Genomic DNA, 22,957 nt, shown 5'->3' with positions numbered 1-22,957 from the left:
TAGCAGCAGCAGTGGTAGCAGCAGCTCGGGATTTCGGTGCCGGATATATCGGCGTTGCGAATTTTTAACACGCGAGTGTGCCAAGGAAAAGAAAAAAAATAAATAAATAAATGAATTGGAAAAAATAGAAATTCACCACTTTTTACGCGGAAGATAAAAAATTTTTTTTTTTTTTTTTCTACCTCTTCCGACGTTCTTCTACCCTTCAAAAAAATTAAAGGAACGTGAGGGATAAGGGATGAATAAATTTAAACGAATGGTAGAATATTTGTGTGAATATACACAATATATACGTATGTATATGTATGCATAAATACACGTAATTGTATGAGAACGTATTTAATGAATAAATAAAAGTACACGAGGTACTTGTTAATCGGTGCGCGTTGTGAGATATATAACTTGGTGTTAAAGCAGCTTGGGTTAAAAAAAGAAACAAGTAAAGAGAAGAAATTGAAAAAAAATGTTAAATCGGTGATAAATCAAATATCGTCGACGTGTGAAAATTTGGTGTTATTTGTTTCGTTTTTTTGTTTCTTTTTCTTCTTCGAAGAATTTGATACGTTCTTTTTTACGTATACGGAATGAAGCCTGAATTTATTTATACCCCATGAAAACTGAGCTTAAGTGTTATTTTTCACAGATCTAAGATCACGGCGACATATAAACGGCTTAAACCGCGGTGACAAGTCGGGCCCTGGCCGTCAGCCAGTCAAGTTTGCTTAATTGATGGTTGATTAGATTGCCCGAATAATCATAGCAACAACAGCAATGATAATAATAGTAATAATAACAGCGACGGAAATAGCGATGCTGTGATAAAACGCCGAGTCCAATTAATCATTTCTCCATGGTAAATTAGTTATTTTTTCATTATTTTACGTGCAAAGAGGAGAGAATCGAGAAAAACGAGGAAAAAAAAAAATCAAACCGTCAATTTTTCAAAATGCAGTGGCAAAAAATTTCACACCAATTATATCAAAATAAATATGATAGTTTAATTAATAATTCGCAATTAGCGATGTGAATACAGTGAAATATACGTATGTGAGAATTAAGCGAGTGTGAAGAGTGAATGAAGGTGATAAATTCATCCTCGTCATTATTATCGTCGTCGTCGTTGTTCTTAATTGTGAAATTGATATGAAGAAGCTTTTATTAGTGAGCGTATTTTTTTTTGCAAATGCCGAAGTTCTCATAACCGACGTCGACCAACCGAGTAAGTATTAAATATTCATTTCATCCATCGGAATAGACCGTTTTGTTATGAATTTAAAAATAAAAAAAGTAAAGTTTCTGCGCGAAAGTAAACAAATCATATGACTGAAAAAAAAGAAGAAAAAATTAAAGAAGACTTATGTTTAATTAGTAAATACACCGTGGATTATTGCCCGGTTTTTAGCGAATATGATCTATCAAGTTTCACCTGCGCTTTAGCGTTTTTCTAACTTTCGCATTTTTTTTTTTTTTTGACTTCGCTTTGCTCGGATTTATTCGATCAAATTTGTGCCGACTGGTAATTATTTATCTTGTTCGTGTATCGCTTGTTTTATTTTTCCGTAAAATTGCGTCACATTTTCGAACAAATATGAGGAGAATAAAATTATATATTTGGCAAGCATTCTGTGCGATTCTGTGCGATTCTTCGCAGGAATGTCAGACCCGACGGTTTTCCCTCTTGTCAGAAGAATCTTGGAATTTCTTTAGGACGTTAAGGGATAGTTAAAATACTTACGGTCAGGAATTCGCGAACACAGAAACGGCAGGGAATAAAAAATAAACAATTTTGAAAACCGCAAGAAAAATTTGAAATAATAAAAAAAAAAAAAAAACTCGAGTCTAATTTTTCAATGCAATAGTTTGGAAGCATGAGTTTATTTGTAAAATATCTTCTCCCTTATAAGTTTGAGACTAATTTGTCCATATTTTAAACAGACTATTCGATTAAGAATAATTTCACAGATTTTTGTATATGTGCATAGGGTTAAAAAAAAAAACGGCAATCGCAAGACGATGTTTGATGTGAAAAAAAAAAAGAAACGAACTGAAAATTTGTACAACAATTTTCATCTCTATACGCAACAAATTACGCATTATAATCAAGTTGTGATTTTTTTTTTTTTTTACAGTGAATATACGAGACTTTGATAACAGACTTGATTTTTTTTTATTCTTTATAAATTCAATCCGACAGCCCGGCGTAGTGAATATTTTACCTCACGATTTCCGTCATCTGAGCCGGAATGCAAACTCGAGAATTTCGACATACTTGTACAATCGCAAAGAATTTAAAATCGGCAAATTAATTTTATCCTCCGATAATTCCTACGTTATATTCCGTAAAATTGTCATACGTAGGTGAACACACGCACGCTTGTGCAACGTAAGGCTAAGGTAGAAAGGGATGAAGCTGAAAAATAAAGCAGGGTTTGAAAAAGTTTCGACGAAAAAAAAATACGGATTTTCCATAATAGATGACAGCGATTGTTCAAATAACAATTTCCCGGCTTGACGTGTATACGTAGTTATGCACATGCCTATCTGTGTATGTATGCCCACCTTACGTACAACGTATAGCGAGCATACATGGGGGTAAAGTTTCTGCAGGGGATCCGAGTGGCAACCGCGTTGCAGAAGGTGTTCGAAAACTTGGCGGTTTGGTAAAAGTTGTTGTGTAGCCGCAACATGAACACTTGAAACTTTGGGAAACCCTCCTCCCACCCCCTCTACATACATATCTCTCTCACCCCCTCCCTCTCTCTCTCTCTCACTTTATTTTTCACCATTGTGTTGATTTTACTTGTACTTTTATACCAATTGCTCTATCTTTTGAAATATATGTTTTTATTCATCTATTTATTTTTCTTCTTCTATTTTGTTATTTGATTTTCTCTTCACTCCTGTTATCTTAATTTAGTGCCAACTTTGATTTTGTTACTTTTTCACTGTTTAGCTTATAAGTTATTCATTTATTTTCTGATCTGTCTCTCTCTTATCATACATGTACGTATACGTCATGTATGCACATGCACGTATATCACACGTATTAACGAAAAAAAAAAACTGCGCTAAGTTATTATAATTTTGAGTTGAATTTTATTATTTTTTTTTCACCTCTTTCAATTACCATTTCAATCCAGTTATTTTAATACTTTTTCTCTTCTTCACATTGGCGAGTGAATTTTTCTCGAGATTTTGTCAAAATCATGTACAAATTTTACAACAGTTGCAAATTTGTTGCGAAGGTTACGGTGATCGTCATTTCTTTCTTCATCCCCTCAATCTGTTTTTCCTCGTCAGAAAAATTGACGATTCTTATCGATTTTCGCTCAAGATTCGATATTGATATTTAAGACTATGCATTTTTTTTTTTTGTTTGTGTTCGCTATATGCGAACGAATATTGTCGTTTTTTAAACCTGAAAATAATTCCCAACGATTTTCCGTTACAGACGTGGCAAGCTTTTTTTTTTTTTTATTTTTTACAAAACGTTAAAAAATTTTTCCTTCTTGATTTTCACCAGTGATAGAAAGAGAAGAAAAAAAAACGAAAAAAAGAACTCACACTTTTGTTCCCTTCCGAGTGAAAATGAAGCGCTCTTGACACTGAGTCTGTGCATATGTTTAATGTACTTGGGACCGAATGGGGATATAATAAAAAAAAAAAAATGAAACACAAAGGATGAAAAAAAAAAGAAAAAAGAAAAAATCAACCGCCGTATGATACAGCAGCAGCCAGCAGTAACCCCCCTCTGCAGTGGCCAGAGAATGTCTGCGCTGCCCACGAAACCGGAACTACACTGTATATATTCGTAACCCCTTTCCCGGCACGTATACTTCTTCTACCCCGATCAATATATTACCCTATACATATTTATATACATGTATATATATATATATTTTTTTTTTCACATATACATTTATATGCAATACCAGAGCGACGAGAATTTTTCAAATTCCGTTAGTCGGTTTGACATGATAATTAGGGAACGTAATATATTATACACGCGTATGAATTAAGTAGTTGCGATTTTATAAATACGTGATCAAGTCGTGATGGAATTTAGGACGAAACGAAAGATCGGATCGGAAAAAATCCTGGAAGTTTCGGAAAACTGAAAAACGAAACGTAAACGTTAAACGCGTCGTTAACGAAGAAGAAAAAAAAAAAGAATCTGATAATTCGACACGAAATAAGCATAGCAATGTGTAAAATGAAGAAAAAAAAATCCTTCTACGTAATTAATGAAATTGTTCAAAGAACGCGATGAAAAGGAAAAAAAAAATCAAGAGAAATATCTTGCATTTGATTTGTGGGTAAGATCAGTGTAGTAATTTAATGTTAATTTCTTTTCTCTTCTGCTTTTCGCTTTTTAAAATATGCTCAAATATATCGAAAACTGAGCATTAAATTGAAAAGTCTTTTGGACGCATTGCCATTCATTTCACGGAAAAAAAATTCGAATAACTTTTCGGGCTTGTTCGAAGATGAAAACCGATAAATGACTAGAAGTAAAACTTACTCGCTTTTCAACGAGAAATAAGAAACCGTTATAAAAAAAAAATAGAAGGTTCCATTTGAAACAAAAAAAAACAAAAGCTGGGCCTTAATGGGCCATCTTTTACAAACAACAATTTTTGTTACGATACTTTTTCTTAATTCAATACTTTGTTTTCGATATACTTGAGCATAGTTTTTGAAACGTGATATCCTGTATAGGAAAGTTATACATATACATATATATATTGTAGTATATATATATAAATATATATATATATATATATATAAATTGTAGTACGTATATCTGTGCGGAATACTTGAGAGCTGAGGGGGTTTAATTAGGTCGAGTAGTGTGGAAGTTCCGGGTCTAAAACAGAAAGTTCCGAACCGTCTCCTCGCTGAGGGATGATGTGGTCTAGGGCCGCATGTCCTATCAAATATCAAATTTCACCCTCGCTCTGCAAAGAGAGCCAAGTGTCAGAGTTGCGAGGCGCACATCTCGAGATACGAGGAAAGAAGAAAAAAAAAAAGAAGAAAAAGAAAGAAAGAAGAGGAAAAGAGAGAAGCAAGATGAAGGGATAGAGAATAAGAAAGAGCGAGTGTATTACGTAATTACTTTTTACATGTATGTAAAATTCGATTCCGCAATTTCAAATGATCAACGATTTTCGATCACTTGGAAGGGTGTAATTTTACCTAAAAAGCATCCTATTTTATTATACTTCTCAAAGTCGAGATAATTTATATGAATTTTATTTTATTTATATCGTTAAATTTCATCTATTTTTCTTATATTTCGCTGTTGACTGTGCGTCAAATTTTTTTCAACCTCCAACATAAGTAACGTGTAATTTAAAGTTTAATATACAACGGGACTTGATGTGGAAAAAATGTGTCGTATTTTATTTCATCACTGGTTTCCTCGCATTTCAAGAAATCAAAAGTGGAAAACGGCAATTTCCAAAATACTGAGTTACCATTTGTTTCAATCGTTGCAGTATTTAATCAGGTAAAAAAAAAAAAAAATGCTCAAATTCCAGACAGCGAAAAAATATTCAAAACAATCAAATCCTCAAAACAACGAAAATGTTTCTTTAATTTCACTGAATTATTCACAAGGTTCTTTGTATCCGAATAAATCTTTTTCTCGTTACATCACGCAGCATCTCGTGAGAAAAAAGAAACAAAAAAACAAAAACGTACATAACAACAAATTACATTATACATTACGTTACGTAATATGTGTAAAAATTAATCTCGAGAATTAGATGCGGGCACAAATTCTAAAAAACAAAAAAAAAAAAGGAAATCAAAAACCGATTAGCAAGTATAAAAATTGCGATGTAAAATCACGACATGTTTCGAAAATTTCTTCCGAGCATCGATCTAGAATTGTCAGATTGTTGTACGTACAGCATCGTATACATATAGTCGACAACCTGCTTCTCGTAGAATGTAGATATAACGATCATTTATTCACCCACATAAAACGTTACATACATTACAAGCGTAACTGTATTTACGTGCATATCGCGTGATGCGAACCTTGTTACGTGCTTTTATTACCCAATTTGGTACGAATTGAGGTAAACATTGCGATGAAAATCGTTGTTCCATTCCAAACCCGACGTGTGTTCATTTATTATCATTGTGACTATTATCACTGAGTCCGTTATCAGTATTACTGACATTGTTGTTATTATTATTATTATCATTATTACTATCGCTATCACTATTGTTATTATCATTGCCATTGTGAGCAGTATTACATAAATTCGTCAACTGTATTTGAACTACCTGCACAAGATGTGTGGTACAAAATTTATGAGATCTGCGGGAACAGATTTAAAATTTGCGCTTTGCTTGACTGGAGAGATATAAAAAATAATCTGTATTAATTTATATTCGTCGTAAAGTTTTGAATTTTTAATTTTCTCGTACAATAATCGCTATACAATTTTCTTTTTTCGGATCCTCATTATTATCAGAGACTTTGCAAAAATTGACAGAGACGTTTTGTATTCGAATAAAAATTGCGATTCTTGAGTTTTCTTTTTTTTTTTTTTTCTTTCTTTCTTTTCTTTCCAATTCTATTTCAAACTGCAATGAAACAAAAAATCAACAGGACGAAACACACGAAAGATCGTCAACTCTTGCAAAGTTGAGAAACGATCGGGAATGAAAAGGCAGGAGAAAAAAAAATAAAAAAAATAACAATAAAACCCAAGTGATAAATAAAAAATGATCACGGGAGCGTTGGGTAAAATTGAGCCCCGATTTTCCAACGAGTTCGAGGAAATCGGTGGAGGAGTACATTGTAATCGCGGCAGAGTGGATACGGCAATATAGCAATAATGATGTTGGTTGAAAAGAAAAATAAACAAAGAATGAAGGAAAAACCCCAGAGAGAAGAGGGAAAAAAATTGGAGTGCAGGGACTCGCGTGACCGCGACTTCGTTCGTTATATACATACACACACCTAAACACAGATATACGCGTAGTGTAGGTACGTATACTGCAGAGAATGTTACACGGAAAACCGCGATCCTTGATATCAAAGTAGTTCCTCATATAATTTTTAAAACTCCCCCGTTGCTGGCTGCACATTAAAAATTAGTCCGCACCATCCGCTTGCGTATTATGTACACATTTTTATATTACATATATATATATATCGATGTACATAAGTAAGAAATCGGACGAATAATAATAATAATAAAAATTCATTCATTCATCGCAATTACATTTGCAAATATGCCGGAGAAAGTACGGAGTATAACGAATGAAGGGAAAATTTGTTTCTGTTTTTTTTTTTTTTTGTTTTGTTGTCTTTGATTTTTGGATTTTTTAGCGTTACGACAGACGTACGAAAGATAAAGCTTGAAACTTGTAATGAATTTTGTGAAATTTACACCGACGATAACGGAAATATTTAGAATCGATTTATAGAAATGTGATATAGGTAACCGTAAGTTAAATTTGTACAAAAATTTCCTCCATTTGTTCTCATATTTTTCGTCGCACGTATTGTGTACGGATAAATTTGTCAGATTCAACGCAAGAAGAAATTGAAGGTAAAAAAAAAGAACCCGTTTTGTTTGCGGTAAAATTTGAAAGTTTGCAAAATGTTTTTTTTTTTTTTCGTCATTAAATTTTACGTACATTTCTCGTACCGTATAGCTAAATTATTAAAAACAGAGAGAGAGAGAGAGAGGAAAAGATTAAGCACGAGAAGAAGAAGATAAATATAATCGCGTCTGATCAAAGAAAAGCGGAGGTTGTGTAAAATGAGATAAAGAAACGCGAGAGTTGCCGAGATGTTTAATTAATGCCGATTGCAAGACGATGTTGGGAGATCAAGAATCTTACGCGGGGCAAGGCATTTCGCTCCGCGGGCGTCTTCGGCGTAAGATAATTTACTACCTCCGTCTTCTCTGCAGGCGTAAGGAAAATGTGATATAAAGTGGATCGTTCTTTCTCTCCCTTAAACTCGTCCTGATTATTCCCAGCGAGGAGTTTGTTACATTCGCGTCCGGCTCTTCGCCCTCTGCCCTTCCCCCCTCCCACCCTCCATTCCCAGCCCCTGTTCGCGGACTAATCGCAACGACGATGGTAATTATTGTTACCGTTGTTTTCCGTTAATTATTATTCATCCCCTCCGCTTTAAATATTTCTCTTTAACTCAATTCTCTCTCTCTCTCTATCTCTCTTTCTCTCCGCTTCTCTCGCGTGTATAAATTTTAACCCACAGTGAAATTACTCCTTCTTGACGCTGTGTACGTTCTTGCATTAATTGCGATTTTGTGTATGTATGTGTGTGTGTGTGTGTGTGTATGGGGGGGGGGGGGGGTGTGGGGGGTGGGGGTTGGTATAATAGTGGCGTCGGAACGAGGCTTAAAGTTCCTTGAGTATATAAGGTACAAGACACCGCCGTTAGCAATTAAGACGCTGCTTCCCGAGGCGGTTGGTTCCTCCTCTTTCGAAATGAACCTCGACGCTCTGCGACGGCCGACATCGTCTCACATCCCCTCCCCGCCGCCTCCCCACCGCCCCATCACCATCCCTCCCTTTTCAAAGTTACGAACAAGTTTAATTTATTTGCCCGCCTCATAAATTTGCAACTTGACCCTTAATATCTCCTCCTCTTCCTCCTCCTCCTCCTCCTCCTTTAGCACCTTAACAAAGTCTTAAACCGTTGCATCGCACCTCCGCCTCTCATTCTCTCGTTTATTACATTTTTATTCAATAACACCGGTCAACAGGAATTTTCAGTCTTGGTTTTAGATGTGAAATTTTGATTTATTCCGCGTAACTGAGAGGGAAAAACAAAAAAAAAACTAGCTTTATTAGATAAAGTTTACTTTTGTAGAAACGGTAACGATATTTTACATTTTGAGAAAAATTACAAGGATGTAAACAAAAAAATGTCCCAGCAAGTTGAAACTAAAATTTTTGGGTCGCTTTAACCATTTTTTGAAGTATTATTTAAAAAATCACGTTGACCGGTGATTATTTATCAACCTAAAAGAGACGAAAGCAAACTTTATAAGCAATAAATACAGATTTTGGTTATTATTCGATGTACCTATAGAATCGAAATTTATTCATTTAAATACAAACTCGAAAGAAAAAATATACATGTTTTGATAACCTGTGTAATAGTATCATGTTTCCTGGTTAAATTTTGAAACTCCAAATCTTTTTTTATGCATTAGCTTTTACCAAAATCTAGTTTGAAACCGTGATGAAATAAATTTCCGGACTTTACAATTGACTGTAATTCTGGAACGAAAGATCCTTATACGTTCTAACAATATTTAAATCGCAGCTCAAAGCTCAAGCTGTACTTTAACCGCTTCAACGTGAGATAGGAAGAAAAAAAGAAAAATGTTTCTATTCATTTTACCGACACTACGTTACTTGGGAGCGAAATATGCTACGGAGCATTTTGAACAAAGGTCGATATAAAGCTTGGAAGTTTAGTCTAAAACTTTAGTTTTTGTCTCAGATATTCAGCATATTCTGGTTGGGAGTTTATTCACAGGAAACTGGAATACGTGAAAGATTTTTGACAGGAATAAAAATATGGTTAAAGATTGAAGCTTCATTTTTAGCTTTGTTTCCAAATTTTAAGCAGTTTGGATTTTCGAATAAGTCAGTTCTGATTAAAATTCCCATTAAACAACACAGATTTTATATTACGTTCAATAAGCTCCAAGTCAGTGTTTATAAAAGAACCAGACTGTCTGCGAAATTTTTAGCACATCGTTTTTTATACTGGCTTGAGAGAAATTTGTGAGAAAATCACTCGTTGTTGAATTTTCGACAATTATTCATTGGTGATACGTGCTTTATTATCATTTTACCAAAAAATTCCTCATTTCGTAGCTTTTTCTCACTATTTTCGTACAATTTTTTCGCAACCAACTGTCAACATTTTCAACCACGTATAACAAAAATGAAAATGCTGATATTGTTCCACGCTATTTTCTCTCGTCTGTAAGAAATTTTTGACCAATGTTTTGTTACGTTTCATACTTCCTTTGTCCTCTTCTCGCAAACGATTCTTCAATATATTTGATAAAATCGGCTTTGGTATCGAACGATATCCGTAGACAATCCGAGAACCGTCCACCAATCACTCGAGCATTGTACGGTCACCTTAACGTGCCGGTAGGCAAGAGAAAAAATACAAAAAAAAAATAAAAAAAAAACGGAGGAGGTGATATAAAGGGAGGAGAGAGAGAGAGGAAGAATAGGAATGAAGAGAGATAAGAGAGAAAGAAATAAAGGAGGATCAGGATCTTCTTTTCGAAATAAAGAATCTCCTCCCTTCCTCCTTTTCTCCAGTTTCTCGCACCTTTTCGCAACGCCGAGAAGAAAGTCATCGCAGCATCCGCGTGCGATCAACGTCTTTTAATCTGAAACGCGTAGCGCAGACAGACACGAAGAAATCCCGACCCGTAAAAGGGATCTGAAAATTGTGTGGGAGGAGAATTGAAGAATAGCTGCGGGATATTGCAGATTAAATTGCAAATATTCGCGCTTTCTTGGGACGCGGCGTTTTCATCCGATTAATTTTCTTGTGATATTTGACAGGATTGTATTACTTCGTGTTGCTTTTTCAATAACGTAGTTTAATACATACTTCGATTTTGTAGAACGCTACTGAGGTGAGAAAAGGAGAATTTAAAAAGGAACGAAAATTTCTTTTATCCACCGAAATTGATCGAATCTGCTTCTCGACGCTCTGTTTCTTGTTTTTTTTTCTCTTTCTTTCTTTTGTCTTTATCTTCTGAAACGAAAAGTGAAACGTACAATTTTCGATGATCTGCGGTATAGAAAATAAAAAGATACTCAAACAGAAGTACAAAAACGATTTGTTGATTAGAAAGAAATAAAAATAAATAATAATTTCGGTGTTCGAGTTGACACAATATCGTTTCGAAAGTACCAAAAAGTAATTTCAAAATATTATCGAAGACATTGAATCCGACACGTTCTTGGGAATATAATTTTTTGTTTCTCTCAGGATCCAGATGAAAATTGGGCTGTAAAAGCCGAGAATTTTGACTTTCGAAACCAAATGACCAGACCAAAAGAAAAAAGAAGACACAAGCCGTAAAAACAATTTTTACGCTACAGTTTTTACCGTCATAAAACTCTGTCCGATAAACTTTCGCGATGATATCGAAAACGGACGAATAAAAAATCGGACGGATGAAAAAAATTTTTAAAGAAAAATTGGAAAATTTCTCACGGGTATCAGTTTTTAATCCAATCGTTTCCACGGTCATTTCTCTAAAAAAAAAAAAAAAAAAACACTTGTTTTTCGGATTCTAGATGTTCGAAAACGTAAAGATTCGTTGAAATTAGAAAAAGTGATTTTCGCCCGAAACCAATACTTTTCCAACACATCACCGAAGGTGATGAAAAGTGGGAAGTAAAAACGATACAAAAACAGAGACCGAAGAAAAAAAAAAAGTAAAAAAATAAAATAAAATAAAAAGAAAAAATGAAACCATTCATCGTAATATCACAATCGCCAAAAAGTCTATTGATAAAAAAGAATCCCGTTATTGGATCGTTTTTTGCAAGCATCGGGAGAAAGATTCTCATTTTCGCGCGTGTTTCTTCGTCTGTTTGCCGACTTGTTTGCACGAGGTAGATTTCGCCGGTTTTATCACCTCGGTCCTCGACCCCCTTTCCTTTCCATCCCTCCGTCCCTCGACTCACATGCTTGATCGTTATATTACGGTGCTTTTTGTCCGGTGACCAAGCACTCGAGAAAACCGCCCCTCATCTCTGAGTTGCAAAACCGCGGGTCGCTTCATGGGGATGAAGGAACAGTCGAGGCCTGTGTCCCTTATTTCTTCTCACGAAATAGCTGATACCGCGTTTCGACATCGACCCCCCGTATCCCCCCCGCCCCCCCGGGCAGATTATTCTTTGCTCTTCCGTTATTCAGGCTCACGGATTTTTTCGTTTCTCGATTCGTTTGATAATTTTTTTTCTTTTTTTTTCTTGATTCTCTCTTATATTATTTTGGATCAGCGTCGAAAATCATTCGTTTACCGATTTAACCATTTATGACGTGTATGCGTAAGTAATATTTATTCATACGCTTGTATAAATATTTTACATTTCTTTATATCGACGGAATTTCGTTCTATGATTCAACGGAATAATCGTCGCGAGTTGGTGATAAATTTTTTCCCTACCCATCATCCTCGATTTTTTCATTTATATTGTTGATCTTACGCCGAAACTTCAATAAGTCAAAAATCGTTGGTATAGAGGAAGATGACAGCCCGAAGTATCGTAATTAATCGGTCCATATCGTACGTTTGTATATTTACACACTGATACAACCTTGTTGCGTGGAAGAAAAACGAAGGTGATTTCGAAATAACGTGAAATCACGCGATCGTTGATACGTAATCGTTTATAATACGATTGCAGCAATCGGTGTCTCTCTGTCATTTCTCTCCTTCCTCGCCGTCTTCTCGTTATTATTATCATTATCACTATCAACAACCTTATACGATCAATATATTCCGAATAACGAATGGAGCAAGCATAGAAGAAAAATGAGGATTAAAAAAATTAACTAATGAATAAAAAATGAGTCGGCGTCTCGTATTTTTACAGATTTATTTTACGATCTATGCACTCCGTATATCCGGTCATTTGTAATGATGTTAAACAGTTTTTTGTACCGTTTGAATATATACACACACACACATACACACATGTACGCATAATCAAGCCATACAAGTTAAAAGTCATTCGAAAAATCCATCGGGTTCTTTTTTCCGGTTTGATCGATTTCTTATAATGGATAATTAATCACCGATATTAATTACCGACCCGATTGCTGTGCAATGAATTTTTTCCACGCCTTCAAAAATTACCCAATTTTCCTTGTACGGTATTCACAGTAATTTCTTATATCTACTTGAAAATTATACACGCAGCTAATTAGCTGATTACGAGTATAATCGATAGAGGCATCTGTTTCTTTCTCTATTTATAACCAAGAACGGTGTAAAATTTTTTGTTTTATTTTTTTGTGCCTTTATATACGTGAACACTTTTTTTTTTTTTTATTTCATTACGGTTTTACTGAATATTGATTTTATTGCCGACGAGCATCGTTTTTTTTCTTTTTCGTTCAACAGTAATAATTCTTCTTCCCAACCGTCGAGTTCGTAAAAATTGGCAAAAACTGGTGTTGAACATAAAAATCGATTATCACACCTGGTAAACAGTGTATTAACACAATTTCACATACTTCGTGAGGCGGAAATATTTTGCGGTTGTAAGGTTGGGACGATGAACAGGTGCGATAAAAAACGGGCCTCGGGAATCTCGCGCGAATTTATTCAACCGTTTATTTCTTACGTGAATATTCATAATTTCCTTCAACTTTTCGATACTTCCCCACCTTTTCGTCCCGATCGTTAAATCGATCGTATTACAAAAAAATGTGTGTTAAATTATGCAAGAAAAAAAAAAAAAATCAACGTAGTTCGGAGCATTTTATATATACAAGAGTCAACGTAAATCCCTAGCGAGGATTTTACCATCGTTTAGTTTATCCTGCAGCTCTCAGACTTATCCTTCCATCCTTGCCACGTATTAATTTGATAATACATGATGTTTGCCACGCGACTACTCGACGTGCAGAATTTACTGCGGAGAGGATTGCTGCAAACTACGACAACGTATCGCCTCGGTGTATGTGCAATACGGCACGTTTACTACGCGGCGAATAGCTTGGTGCTGGCTTTGCCTATTCGCTATAATTATTCAATCCTGTTTAAACACTACGACAAATATAGACTATACGGAATAATATACACGAGCCGAAGAGGATAGCCGCAGTCTTGAAAATAGCGTAGTTCATACTCGCACGCATGTGTGTATGTACGTATATATACATATGTACAACCTATTTGCAAAGGTACGTGTACATAGACTGCAAATTCTGCGCTTGTTTGCAATCGGTAAACAGATTTTGCAGGTACACCGGTATATAATATACATACATATATATATTATAAACATTTGGGAAGCTTTGTACGTTTCAAATACGATTTAATATTTAGGTGAAAGGTTATTTTTTCGAAAAACTGAAAATAAGTTTCCACATTTTTCAAATACGTAATTTAATCCCAATCTTTTATAGACTTCTTTTCCAAGTCGGTACCTGCGAATATTGTTGAAAGAATGTAGTAAAAAAGTGCACACAACGTCAAATTTCGCAATTAACGCTTAAGACGTATATATATATATATATAAGCACTCGTCAAATAGTCGAATTACGTATAGTTGAAAAAATAAACTGTCCCACAACGAACTCGACCACCCGAATCATATTTGGTTTTTATTTATCCTGTATAAATTTTATGCGGAATTAGAAGATAATTTTGAATCTCATTATTATTTAAACAATCTGATTGTACAGGAAATGACAGCGTGGCGAATGTTACCAGTGAATTAATAATTCAAACGGTTAGTCTGCAGTGTACGCAGGTGTATATACATACAGTATATAATATTATACATATACATATACACACATATATATCGTTCTATATTATAGATATATGTATTGTACATATAGGTAAAAGCGAATCGGCAAGCGCATGAATTGCGAGCAAGCGAGTGACTGAGCGATCATTATCTCTCTTCGCAAATTCAACCCCGTTCCGAATTACGGTTCCGGGTGGTCCGGAAATCCGTAGGCGAAATAAGCAGCGCGTTATCGTGCATCGGAGCTGATTTTACTGAATAACAATAATTAGTCACCGGAGGAACAGAATCCTACCGGCACTTGTATCTTAAAACGATGTTGTCGAACGTGAAAAGTAACCCGTTCAAATGACAAAATGACAAATTGACAAAATGATGGGTAAGCGGAAGTAACGAAATGGCAAGAGAAAAAAAAAAAAAAAATAACGAATAGCTAATAGAGTACAGACGTATGAATAAACTGTTTTCAAAAAATCTTCTTTAATTGTGAGATTTTTGTAACGAAAACGTAAAGAATATAACCCCCAGCAATTCAACCCTGATCATCAATTCATATATATTTTCCCTTCTACCTTCTCTTTCCCTCTCCCACTTTTCATTTTTTTTTCTCTCTCTCTCTCTCTTCTTACTCCAATGGAGGAAATTCCAGCAGGGGCAGGCGTGCGTTGGTGGAATTGGACTCTTTCTTCTAGCAATTCAATTAAATGGAATCACCGTCGGGTAATTAGTCTCTGTCGAGGTTAGCGCGAGAAGAAGAGAGCGGAAAGAGAGATAGAGAGAGAGAGAAAGAGTGAGAGAGAGAGTGAAGCGGAACTCCTGAACAGCGGTAAAACGGTGTCGGGACCAAAGGCGGCGATCAGAGGTAGCAGAATAGCCCGAGTATAATCACTCGCGAAGGATTTACCTAAGATTGATTCACGTAGGTGGAGCGATTTGGACCAATAAAATTCTGCATCGATGCTTCAGTCGGCAGGCATAAATCGACCGGCAGAACCAATTAATCGAGCCTTCTCACTCCTCTTCGATTCCAGATCAATCCCGGGGATTTTTCTCTTTTTCAGCTTTTTTTTTTACACACCGGAAATTTGCAGTTACTGCCCAACTCTTACCCGAGTTCGTTGTTTACGTCTATCTGTCTGTCCACGTATCTATCTATCTATCTATCTGTCTAGTTATCCCTCTAACTAACTATCTATATATCTATCTAACTATCTACCTACTACCTATCTACCAATCCAACTCAAATGCATTATACACATACATGTACCGAGTTTTTTAAACAGTCCGTTGGGACGAGCGTTCGAAGCCTGATTTCAAACCGCTGCAATACCGCCGGAGTTCAGGTCAGACCCCCTGGGACTTCCTGCGGCAGGACGGTTTCCCGCTATTGAAATTTGCAGGAATATAACCAACTCGGCTCCATGCGTTTTCAGATCGGTTCAATAAATTCTTGACCAACTATTGGTAATTGATCAAGTCTTTTCAAACATCCCGTTCATCGGATATCGCAGGAATTCCACTTGGACCAGACGAATAATGCTCCAGAGAGACTTGAAAATTTTTTCGGGATCGCGTTGTTCGTTCTTTGCAATTGTTAGAGATTTTTTTATTTGCTATGATTAATCGTTCGAGAATCGTTGAAAACTAATCTTGGCCGTGAATGTATCTCGTTGTTAGTAAATTATACGATATCATATATCTACTCACTTATCAAATATGCGAAATCCGTTGAAATTCTTTCACGTGACTAAGAAATTTGTGTTTTCGTGTCAGTTGGTGGAACTTTATCAAATCACTACAAAGTTTTTCAATCAGGGTTCGAAATTGATGAGTTAATCAATGCAAACTAGTTATTATTGGATTAAAAAGAGTCAAGAATGGAATTAAAGTAGCTTAACGTCGTACGGTATTGTTTAAAATGCTAGAAAAAGAAATAATGGTAAATTTTATAAGCTGTGATTGAAATTATTCAAACCTTGGTAAAGCAATGACGTGATCTTGGGCTCTGCAAAAATCTTCGCACCGTGTTAAGAGTTTTCTTGAATTTTTTAAATTGTCTCAGGTTTCGTAAATTCTTTTCGAAATCCTCGACATGCTGCAAAGTAATTAGAAAACACGCTTTCTTTCACCCGAATATTTTACAAATCATCGTTCAGTTTTAAAAACAAGAAACCCTGAAATAAAAAAATCATCAAGTATCGCTACCTTTTGGATTTGACGAGCGTTGCCTCTCTTGCGTTTTTCAGTACCCATCACCGAGGTTTCAGCGGTCGCGGGTTTCAAGGCCCGGCTACCTTGCGAGGTGGCCCCCTCTTCACGAGGCGACGTTCTCTTCATGGTTCTCTGGTACAATGAGAAAATTGACGGCGAGCCGGTTTACAGCCTCGATGTACGGGGGCGAGGCTTCGATCAGGCCAAGTTATGGTCGGACCCAAACGGCTTCGGCAGCCGCGCCCTGATGAATGTTAACGCCAGTCCGGCCGAGCTGGTCATCGACGATCTGCTCGCCTCTGACGCAGGCGTTTACAGATGCAGGGTAGACTTCAAGAACAGTCCGACTAGAAATGTCAAGATCAAATTGACCGTAATCGGTAAGCTGGTTTTAATAAAATGCGGTCAGGAGCGAGTGTCTTCGATTTCGCGAATTTTTCTTTCAACGCGAGAATTGAAATCTACATTTAGAGAGTTTCAAAGCTGTCTATGATATTTTAAATCAAGTTTGCAGTGATAAAACTGACTCTGGATATTTTACAACTGGATGTATTTCGAAAACGTAATTTTTTAGAGACTCAAAACACGACTCGAACCGTAGCTAGAGCTTTAAGCTATATTTTAAACTTTGTTCAAGTACTCTAGATCATTTTATTTCCCATTTATGGAATCTCTGACAGAGAAACCAAAAATAAAAAAATGAAAAAGATAATCCCACCTTTCAGATTCTGCTTCACAATTAATGAGTCAAGAACGAAATGTGACAGAAATCTCAAACAAGGCATACAGTTTAAATGTAAAGCTATATCTCAAACTTTGTTGCGGATTCTTAGCACACTTCGTTCTCGAGTTATATATCCTGTTTAAAAGAAAAAAAGAAGAAACAATTTTTCAGCCCTTTGCAAATTTCTTCGACAATTAATAACCCGGGATCAAAGTGTACCAAAAATATTAAATAAAGCGCAAATTTTAGTCTAATCCTTGGGTGAGATTTTATTTTTGGGACCATTATCGAAAAGCTCAAATAACTTCAAATTCAGATTCTATGCCTACAACGATCTGTGAAAAAATTAGCCGACTTCATTTCCGATAAAAGTGATCGTTACTTTTTCCTCTCTTAGTCCAGCCAGATCGGCCAGTGGTGCTGGACGCGAATCGGCGAACGATTGAAAAGGTATCACCGATATACAACGAGGGTTCAAATTTGACCCTGTTCTGCGAGACCTGGGGTGGAAGTCCATCTCCGAGGCTGACATGGTACCTTGGCAACGAAGTGATGGACGACACCTATTACAGGGAGAAAGACGAGGTCACTGTAAACCGCCTGGACATACCCAGGATAACAAGAAAGTTTTTTGGAGCTCGTTTGGTGTGCCTGGCCAACAACAACAGGCTGGTACCACCTCTGATGACGGAAATAGTGATGAACGTGAACCGTAAGTCGATGGCGAAATGTCTGGTCCATGGTTCGAGGAATGATTCGTTCTGGTTTTTGCATTCCAGTGAAACCGTTCGCCGTCAACATAACCAGCAAGGAGCCGAACCTCTCGGCGTTCAGAACCTACGAGATAAACTGTACCAGCTTCGGGTCGAGACCGAAGGCTGTGATAACGTGGTGGAAGGGAGATCACCAGGTGAAGCACATGGCAAGAAACGTGAGTAGACGAGTCTAGGGAGACAAAGTTCCTCAAGTGAAAATAGAATAGTAGTCAAGTTTTGGGGGGGTGGTGGGATGTTAAAGTTTGCAGAGTTTCCAAACGTGACGAAAAGCATCCTGAGCTACGTGCCGACAATCGAGGACGACGGGAAGTATCTGACATGTCGAGCTGAGAACCCGGAAGTGCCTAACAGCGCTCTAGAGGACAGATGGCATTTGGTTATCCATTGTGAGTTTAATTCCCGACAATTGAACCCACCCGGCCCAGCTCTGCAAACTTGATCCGTTGTTCGATCCGAGAGCTCATTCACTCCTCGAACCATTAACCCTCAACTTGATGGGAGATATTCGGGACTCCTAATTCAGCCGCTCCCGTTTCCAGCCGCTCGGAATGCAGACCTCGATTTTCATTCCTCTTTTTCACTCCGCCTGATTGCAGACCTGCCGATCGTGACGATAAGGATAGGCTCGAGCATCAACGCTCGGGACATAAAGGAGGGCGACGACGTTTACTTCGAATGCAACATTAAGGCCAATCCGAAGGCCTACAAGCTCTCTTGGTTCAAGAACGGCAAAGAACTGCATCAGAACGTCTCGATCGGCATTATATTTAGCGATCGTTCTCTAGTTCTCCAAAGCCTGACTCGCCACTCGACTGGCGACTACACTTGCCTGGCCGCAAACACCGAGGGCAAGTCTTCCAGTGAGCCGGTCACCCTTGAGGTCATGTGTAAGTTCATAAAACCCTGTAAAATCTTACCGGGTCACTTCGGGAAATCTATCGGTGCTCTCCACGGCGATTTTCTCGCCTTTGAACGATTTGAATCCCGTTTCTTCCAGACGCGCCGATCTGCAAGGAGGGATCGGTGATGCAGGTCGTCGGTGCGTTGAAGCATGAGACGATATCCTTGTTCTGTGGCATCCAGTCACGACCACCGCCGACCAATTTTCATTGGACATTCAACAATTCCGGTGAACTTGTCGACGTACCGTCGACTCGTTATTCGCAGGTAGAGACTGTCAGACTGTTGACCAGCCAGTGGCACGGCTCGCGTCTCAACTACACACCGTCTTCCGAAATGGACTATGGGACCATCGCCTGCTGGGCCAGGAACCAAGTTGGCAGACAAAAGAACCCTTGCCTCTTCCAGATCATCGTTGCCGGTCGACCCTATCCGCTTCACAATTGCACTGCCGTTCAGTCCACCGGGCCCTACGCCTACAGAATGGGTGAGGGACATTTTAAAAAATATGTTCAACAGCTCCTTTTCTCGCAGTCGTTATTCCATGAACAAGGTTTACAGTTTGCAGCTATTCAGTGGAGTCCATTAAATCATTCGAATTGATCTAATGAAACAGATCAGCTGTGGCCATCATCGTACCTTGTCATAATTTTTAGTCTCTTGACAGATTACTGAATTACTCCCTGTATGAAATGTTTTCACAAGGAATTCCGAACCCTCGAAGCAATAAGTAAAAGTAAACGAAACGGTGTATGCGAAGAGGTAATTGAAAGGACCCGAAATCTTTTGAAATCAGTGCGAGCCTCCAAAGCTGGTCGATGTCCGTTGAAACCGGTTGAAACGTATGAAAATCTTCCTGAACTATTCATAAAGCTTCAGACCCTTTCCCGCTCTTCGACACCCAAGGATCCCTCGCGGCCTAAACTAACCACTGTTTTCCCTTGCCACGTCGCTTGACCATATCAGGACTGGACGAGGGTAGAGGTACGGATTCGCGTGAGGCTGATTGGCTGATAGTGAGATGCACCGAGGGTTTCGACGGTGGTTTACCAGTGACGAGTTTCGAGCTGGAGGTTTACAGCGAGGAGACAGTTTCCCGGGCGAACACGATATTCTCCTCGAACCAGACGGACCGACTAGGCTCCCAAGGTCCGATATTCGAGGTGCCGGGCCTGGAACCAGGCCGAAACTACAGACTGTTGCTCTACGCGGTGAACGCCAAGGGGAAGAGCGACCCGGTTGTCCTGGAGCCGATAACGTTGAAAGGGGTGGCGATGTACACGACGGGTGAGTCTGTGTCTCTCAATTTCGCGTTACCATTAGTCCTCAAAGGGCCCGCGGAGTGAAGGTCCGAGGAAGCGAGGTGGCGATGTGACGACGTCTGTGTTTTGCTTTTATTTTCCGACAACGTTCCTCGTCCTCCTCTCCACCTTCGGGGTACATTTATCCTCTTTAATTTCCATCCTCATGAGTTATTCATGCTCGGCATGCTCACCGAGTAGCTCGAGTGGGTCGTCCAACGTCCGCCAGATACACTGCGGGGTCTGGCAAAAAGCCCCGCAGGCCACCAGCTGCTCGCCTCTCCTCGTCCGGATCCTCGGCCTTCTTCCTGCTCCTGAATCGTGTGCACAGTATCCTCTTCTCTTCCTCCTCGTTCCCCTTCCTTTAAGCCTGCTAACGAACCTGGACGCGCCTCCTGAATCTCAAGGGCCTCGTCCTCCTCTTCACCCATTTTGCCAACCTCGTCTGCTCCTCGATACTCTCTGCATCCTGCAGGACCAGCCTCTGTTGCAGGCTCGTTAGCTATTATCCGATGAATCTGTAACGAACGAAGTGCACAAGGATTAGCCAAACTAGCTACATTGAATTTTCGTTCTACCGCAGCAGAGCGGAGGCTGCCAGTGCTTTTGTCTTCCAAAGCCATTCGTCGCATTTCAGAACGAAACAACGTAACTTTTTTGGTTGTTAGTATTTTTCAATTAAATTTTCACTCTACGTAGTTCGCAGTGGTTGTAAACTATCAGCGGGAAAAACAGGACTCGGTCAAGAAAAATGCGCCAGTTAACGAACTCCTAATATCAATGAATTAACGCGTCAAATATAGAATGCCAAAATGAATAAATTCGTTATAGAATTTCAGAGTTTCTACATTGTGAAATCCTGTACTAAATAAAATTTCTTTTCTTCGAAATCTTCGAAAATTCGAGATCTTGACCTTTTTATCACCTGGGATATTCCGATATTTCGACTTTTCCACTCCGACATTCTTCCCACTTGAGTTTTTAAAAATCTGTCACTGTCACCCATCGCCTTTCTAACTTTGTAAAAGCATCGAATGGGAGTCTCGTTTTTCGAGTTTGAGGTTTAAAAATGTAGAACCATGAAAAAGTACCAAAGGTCCCATACATTCCGACGTTCCGACATTTCGACTATTCCACATTCTCGAAAATCGCGTCTTTGAAACCCCGTCACTTTGATCCCTCGATTTAAAAAATCTCCACCCCCTTCGCCGTTCTCTCGATCCGACGCGTTTTCTGTTTCCCCAACGGCAGGTCGAGATTCCTCGGAAAACAAGAAGGACTACAGCCTGCTGGTCGCGTGTTTCGCCGGTGGTGTAACGGCGGCGTGCATCCTGGTCGTCGGTGTGACGTTGACGCTGTATCGTCGCAGCCACCCGTCGCGCCTGGCGAAGGTCCCGCAGGATGCGGATAGGGAGGTACGGGAATACAGCGAGTTGCGTAAGGACGAGAAGCGGCCGCCGCGGGATCCGAGGCCGCAGGACCTCCAGGACCCCTCGCAGGACGAGGAGCCCGACGTTATCCCGATAAAGGTCGACCGTCGGCCGGACATCTTCGAGCCGACGTACGCGGCGAAACCGGAACGGATAAAAAACTTCCCCTCGAACATCGAGCGTTTCGGTTATCCCTCATCGCCGTCCTCCGTCCTCCACGGCAAGGACTCGTGGATATACTCCGAGGGTTTCACGGAGCGCCCTTCGCCCCCAGGAAACCCCCTAATTAGCCCCCTTCGTCCCAACACCCTTCCCGTCGTCCGTAATCACGATAATATCTGCACGCGGAGTTCCCGCGTTCAGGAAAGTTCTATATAATACCATCGTCATCATAGTTATATTACCAAATTTCTATACCCTTCATTATTTGTATATTATTTTCTTAACAACGATAATTACAGGGGATTTTAAAAGCAGACGAAAACTGTATACGTGTGTTATAATTGTATATTGTTTCGTAATGTTTCTCGTCGATATCGTTGACACATATCGTGTGTATATATTATGTTTATTTGACTGTGTAATAAAAAAAAAAAAAAGAAACTAACAAAAAAAAAAAAAAATGAGACAAATCTGTTGTTGAATCAAAAATGAAAAATACGAAAAATGTATATCAATGTTTGTACATAGACAATAATGATAATAATAATAATAATAACAACAACAACAACAAAAACAAAATTAAAGTAATTAATAAATCGCATCGTGTTGAGATAACTAAAACAATCTTCAAATACATTATAACAGTTAATTTTTTAAATTTATTTTCAACCACTTACGGAATGATCCTTCAATTGTATTTATTCGCGAAATGATAACAGCAGAGAAGCTTAAACGCCGTTGGTGTTACAAGAATTCAGAGACGGCTCGGCGGTAAACTTTACATCTAGGTACTTGGATGAAAATTCACCAAGGTAAGTGAAGAGAAGTATTATAAACGACGTTTCGCTAAACGGTTTAAATTACTGTATACGTATATAAGGCATTTTATTGCGGGATCTCGGCTTCATAAGTATC

General features: G+C 38.3%; 1 protein-coding gene across 1 annotated transcript; it reads left to right on the top strand.

Moving 5' to 3' along the window:
• Positions 1-201: 201 nt before the first annotated feature.
• On the top strand, positions 202-22,647 carry LOC124187006 (titin-like). The gene is made up of 9 exons (XM_046579242.1): positions 202-1,219; positions 16,785-17,129; positions 17,871-18,185; positions 18,253-18,404; positions 18,491-18,635; positions 18,846-19,136; positions 19,247-19,636; positions 20,116-20,436; positions 21,702-22,647. The coding sequence occupies exons 1-9, from the start codon at positions 1,144-1,146 to the stop codon at positions 22,256-22,258; spliced, it is 2,592 nt and encodes an 863-aa protein (XP_046435198.1). The 5' UTR covers positions 202-1,143; the 3' UTR covers positions 22,259-22,647.
• The last annotated feature ends 310 nt before the right edge of the window (positions 22,648-22,957 follow it).

This window comes from Neodiprion fabricii, chromosome 7 (assembly GCF_021155785.1).
Source record: "Neodiprion fabricii isolate iyNeoFabr1 chromosome 7, iyNeoFabr1.1, whole genome shotgun sequence".
NCBI classification, from domain to species: Eukaryota; Metazoa; Arthropoda; class Insecta; order Hymenoptera; family Diprionidae; genus Neodiprion; species Neodiprion fabricii.
Note: the sequence above shows the minus strand (reverse complement) of the source record. Positions and strands in the feature narration are given on the sequence as shown.